The 5545-nt window shown below is 41.4% G+C and overlaps 1 protein-coding gene across 1 annotated transcript; it reads right to left on the bottom strand.

Moving 5' to 3' along the window:
* Nucleotides 1-3786: 3786 nt before the first annotated feature.
* Nucleotides 3787-5331, bottom strand: CDV56_101072 (uncharacterized protein; the record flags this gene model as incomplete). Its single annotated transcript, XM_026754691.1, has 2 exons — nucleotides 3787-5221; nucleotides 5270-5331. The coding sequence occupies 2 exons, from the start codon at nucleotides 5329-5331 to the stop codon at nucleotides 3787-3789; spliced, it is 1497 nt and encodes a 498-aa protein (XP_026610569.1).
* Between the last annotated feature and the right edge of the window lie 214 nt (nucleotides 5332-5545).

Here is a 5545-nt window from a genome sequence, read left to right on the forward strand (position 1 = left end):
CTAACACCCCCTTAATCTACTAAATTAGTTATATTACCGCCTGCTCCACCTATCTATCTTTATAACTTTTAGGTTTCAGCTATCTAGTAAAACTTAGAAATAATAGGATATAATTCATACTCTACATAGCTATAGTTAAGGCTTCGCTAGAGGCTGAAACAATCTATATTATAAGTAGGTGCTTACTTAGTGCTAGATGAGTTTCCACTATGGCGCCAAATTTGGGGCAGTGCCTGATTAATCACCAGTATTCATCAGTAGTAATATAAATAATCATTAGTCACCTACATGCTGTTGAACTGTAGAGAAGCAGGAGACACCTTGGGGGTAGCTAATATGTTCTCTTGACTAACTGAAGCATTCCGACATGCTACTATTGTTTGGCGTCAAAGTTGTGCGAGGATGAGGCAGGTATTCCAACCGGCTTACTATGACATCTGAGGCTCTGAGCTTTGCCCATCTCTCTCAAAGGCCTTGCCCTCTCCACACAGCATAGTCGTGGCCTTTAGCAAGGTATGGTTGTCTACCAAGCTGTGGAAGCATCTGATGATCTCATTAGCTGACAGCTTGTTTTACACTAGTCTGTATCTGGAATAGTCACTTCCCAAGTACCATGCCACGTGATCATGTTTACCAGCCATTTTAACAACTATTAATATCACATTCTCCTGTTAGCAGACAGGGACTAACTCTATAATGAATACTATAAGGCTGTCTATTCCTTATTAGTCTGCCTTGCTTCATAAGAAAGCATTTCCTATGCCTTCTCCCAGGCCACCTTTACTGCCCAGCATCCTTATTAATAAAGAGATCTTGCTAGTATATAATTCTAAGTACTTCTATCTAGTAAAGCCTAGGGAATTACTTATAAATTATTACTAAACCCTGATTAAGGTTAGCTAGGGCATGTCTTTAATAGTATAGCTTATATATAATTTATAAGGGTAGCCTTTAATAATTTCTATTTAATTTAAAGCATTCTCTATCTCTAATAAATATATAGGTATATCAAAGAGCTAGTAAGCATTATAGTACTAAAAATTACTAATAATAATATAAGTTCTACTAGTTATAAGCATAAGGTTAAAGAGTATATTTCTATAGCAGACCTATTATATTATAGTTATTTACTTATCTAAATATTACTAGACTCTTTTAAAGTTAAAGGTCCAGAGGGTTCTTATTTATATCTTATATATCCACCTATAAGGGAGTTATTATTAATATATTAGTGGTGCTTTAATAATAGAAAGATACTACTACCCCTTATTAAAATATATATTTATTGTCACGGGCTAGAAGCCGATTCAACCTATAACCTAGGTTTGGACGGTAAGAAATCGCTAAGAGGTTCTAACTGGGGCCGCAGCGGCCGAACACGAAGAGGGGTGTGCGAGGGAGAAACGGGGTCACGTGACATGGCTGTTCACGACATTACTTAGTACAGAATCACGTGACCTAGCCTGCCTGAGGCAGTTCGCGAGTGCTCAGTGAGCTCGAGCATTCAGCGGGCCTTGCCCGCTACATTTATACTCTTCTTACAAGGCTTAATTACCTTTATAAAGAATGTAGGATAGTTTATATAGATAAGTTTATATTAGCCTTACTTCCTATTAGTAATACTAAGCCTAGGTAGCTGCCTAGATCTAAAGCTTAAAAATATTATAATCTTATTTAAGGATCTAACTATACTTACTAATTTTATAGATTCTTAGCTTAAAAAGCTAATACCTTTTAAGATTAATTTAATAGGATAATTAGTATATTAGTCTTATAATAACTTTAGGCTACTTAAAAGCCTAAGAAGTATACTATAGCTAGTTAACTTTAGGCTACCTAAAAGCCTAAGAAGTATACTATAGCTAGTTAACTTTAGCTTAGTAACTAGACTTAAGGAAGATAATAACTAAGGCATCTAGCTTATTTAGCTAGACTACTATTAGATGCTAGAGGTAATACTAGATAATAGATAGTAAATGCCTATAGATATTTAGAATTTTAGTGTTCTAGTATATCCTATTATTCTCTAAAGTTATTATATCTACTAATACTAGATTAGTTATAGAATATAGTTAAAGGTAAAGAGCTATTTTAGCATATCTATAATTAATAAGGTTACTATAATACTAAACTATATATTACTAAAATAATAGCCTTACTTAGTCCACCCCCTCTAGAGATTATATAAAGGTATTAATATATATAAGAGTACTTATAGCTAGAACCTATTAGATAAAAAGATAATAAAGTATATAAGACTATAGAGGAGTACTTCTATAGGCTATTCTTTAATAATAATAGTATTACTAGGTTTCCTATCTTGAATAAATTATTCTCAGACTTATGAAATATCTTAGGTCACTTTCTCTATAAAGACCTGATCCCTAACTAGAAACTAGACAACACAGTTTCCTTCCTTAAGGGAGAGGAGAGGGAAGCTTTTCTAGAACTCACCAAGGGAATGCTTGTCTGGCATCCAGATGCGAGAAAAATGGCAGGTAAACTAGTAGGGCATCCTTTTCTTCAACCAAAGCAAACAAGCGCCTGATTTCTGTGAGCGTTTGCTAGCGGAAGGACTCGAAATAGTAGTTGATCCCCAGCTCAGCAGTGCCATCAGATGACCGGTTGAAGCATTTCGTAGTTGTCTTTTTGAATGACATCTAATGGAGTCAGCTGATCTGCGTTTGATCAGAAAGTAATAGCATTATACCTTAGAATGAGATCCAAGCCTTCAGTCGCAATTCCATCAGAGTCATGATTCTAAAAATTGGTGTCATGCGGGCGGTATGTATAATTGGCGACTGTATATAATAAATTCACCACAGAAGCAATCGAAGGTCGCCAATTCCGCCGCGCCTCCCCTTCTTGTTGAATAGCCACACATTACACTCCGAATGAGGAAGGAACAACCATCTTAGTTCTTCTGTGACAGGAAGGAGCCAGCGTCGCTCCTGCCTTGTCGCGGCGCCCTCGGAGCACGTCCGCAGCCATCGGATAGATCTGATAAGCACCTCCCCCAGCGAATCGGCACTCAATAAAATAAGCAAAGGCAACAGTTTCCCACCAGCAAGTCTCAGATTATGTGCTTTGAAAATGCTTGCCATGGGGGGACAAACTCAAGTGAGACGATGTATACTCGCTCATCGTAGGCTGGCAACACCAGCCCTGAGTCGATTTGAATCAGATACGTGCGTGGACCTTAGCAAATTCACAAGCAAAATTCGCCCAGTGCGCAAGAGGTAAGTCATAGCTGTCTATATAACAAGTGGTACTAATGCTACTGTACACAGACTTAAGCGCCTACTAATATACCCCAAGAAAGTCCTTTGCAGCTACCTAGATAATAACTTTAACCAGGACACTGTCCAGGGCCAGATATAGCTCTAACTGTTGGATACAAACAAGTTGACAGTCGGATGAGTCTGATGATCTGCCTAGGGGTAGATCGAAAACAGCGAGAAAAAAAATAAAGAATGTGTGGGATTGCTCATAAAGATGGACTTCATTGAAATCTTGACAGGCGAGTTACAAAACCAAGCTGGATGGACGACCATCAATCCTCTGAGTGGCAGACTACCGACACCTCCCTAGCACTTGCATGTAGCGTCTATCGGTATTTTCAAATTGAAAGGGTAACAATTGACACCCTCGCTCTGGCGCTCAATGGGGACAGCATCCTTACATATGCTGTTATTACTTTCAAGTGTATGATGTAGGCGAGAGTCGCTTCGAAGGGTCCGTCTTTAGCAGCCTAGCCTGAATATAGATAACTGCTAAGAATTTCTATTAAGTGTTGTATGTATTCACTGTGATAGTCAATGCAACATCACCACCGTCGTCTGCTCCAGCTTCAGGTCCTCCGTTTTCGTCTCCATTAGCTGCGTTACCCTCAGAGCCTTTCTCTGCGACCTCCTTGGTGTAATCGTCCGGGTCCCAAGCCAATGACCGAGTCTTCATCTCTTCGAGCTTTATCGCCACGATTCTTTCGATATCAGCTCTCTCTTCAGGCTCCAAGAAATCAAGTCTCTGCTTCCAAACATCGTCGATGGGAGAAGAGGTCGGCCCAAAGAATCGCTGATCAATCTTGTGCCAGTATACCAAGTCAAAGGCAAAGTTATTCCTTGCCGCATACGCAATCCAGAAGTCTCCACTCTCCCAGCTATCTTGCATCAGGCCAGAGAGCCGCTGCGTACTCTTTAGCCAGCCCTGTTCGATTGCCTGGTCCTCTTGGTATCTCATCACGCTGAGAAAGGTTTGAAGGCGTCGTTCATACTCGCTACACCAGTCGTCAAGGCCTCGAGGCCAGTATTCAGGCTTTTCAATCAAAAGCCACCAAGGTGGCGCAAAGGAGAATTCGACTGGGGCGGCATATGTGAATTCCCAGTCTACAACGCCGACAATTTTCAGCTCCTTGTTCATGAGGATGTTAGCTGGGCGGAAGTCATCGCACCAAAGTTTGAACGGGCCTTTATCAAAGGATGCCAACTGCTTTGTTAAATGATGTTCTCTGGCGAGTTTGCGGAAAAGATATCGAGCAACAAGCTTGCGCCGACAGTCTTCGGCTGAGTCAATTGCATCATTGCGCTGGTTCATAAGGTGAGCGATGTGCAGCTCCGCTAGGGCTTCAAAGTATGAGGACGTGGTGTTGAATGTCGTGGTTGGTAGTTTCGATTGGGGTAAGGATCCCAGTTGAATCAGAGTATTCATAGGAATTGATAAAGGTCTATGTGTCACTCTCCAGGTGAAATCGTCAACCTGGTCTAGTGACCCTATCTGGGGTAGAGCTGGTCGAGAAAGCTGAAGCAAAATACTTGCAACCTCTCCGTAAAGAGCCTCTAATTTTGCTTCACTGATATCCGGGTCAAGAGTTCCACGATCTTCCTTTGGGCACCCAGGCGTGTTAAGAGCATCATACATGTTTGTATCATGGTCAATATAGTCCATAATAATAAAAGGACTTAATTCCAGAGGACTCTCCTTCCTTGTCCCCCAGTGGTGGACAAAAGGAATGGGGATTGAAGTCTGATTGCAAATGTATCGCATGGTAGCGACTTCATTACGGACTTTCTCTTCAGGAAACATGGTGGCACCTGGCTGGGGGAAACGTATTATGGCAGTGTTTGCATTCTTGTACTTCATCTGGAAAGAGATGTTGTATGCGCCTTTCTCCAGAAAACTGAATTCGACAGCATCGCCAGGACGATGGTGTCTGACCAGGAATCTGCCAACAAGTTGTAGGATCTCGCATTCAAAAAACTGGCGAACCCACCCATCGGCGACGGCTTCGCTTTTCTCCCAGGCGACATCGTCGTAGCGCAGGCGTGGTTGCATACTTGGCACGGAGCCTCAGAGGTGGGTAAAATATCAGCTCAAGAATGCAAAATAGTCGAAGCTATGAGGGATAGGATGGATTGGAATGTTGGAAAGCTCCCTAACGCATGGATGTCAATATCGAAATCGTGGACATGTGGAATTCAGGGGACGGAGAGGAGTGCAGGTTGCTTTCAAGACAAAACAGAAACCACGTGACTATGCGAGGTAAGCT

Source organism: Aspergillus thermomutatus (genome assembly GCF_002237265.1).
Source record: "Aspergillus thermomutatus strain HMR AF 39 chromosome Unknown NODE_300, whole genome shotgun sequence".
NCBI lineage: Eukaryota > Fungi > Ascomycota > Eurotiomycetes > Eurotiales > Aspergillaceae > Aspergillus > Aspergillus thermomutatus.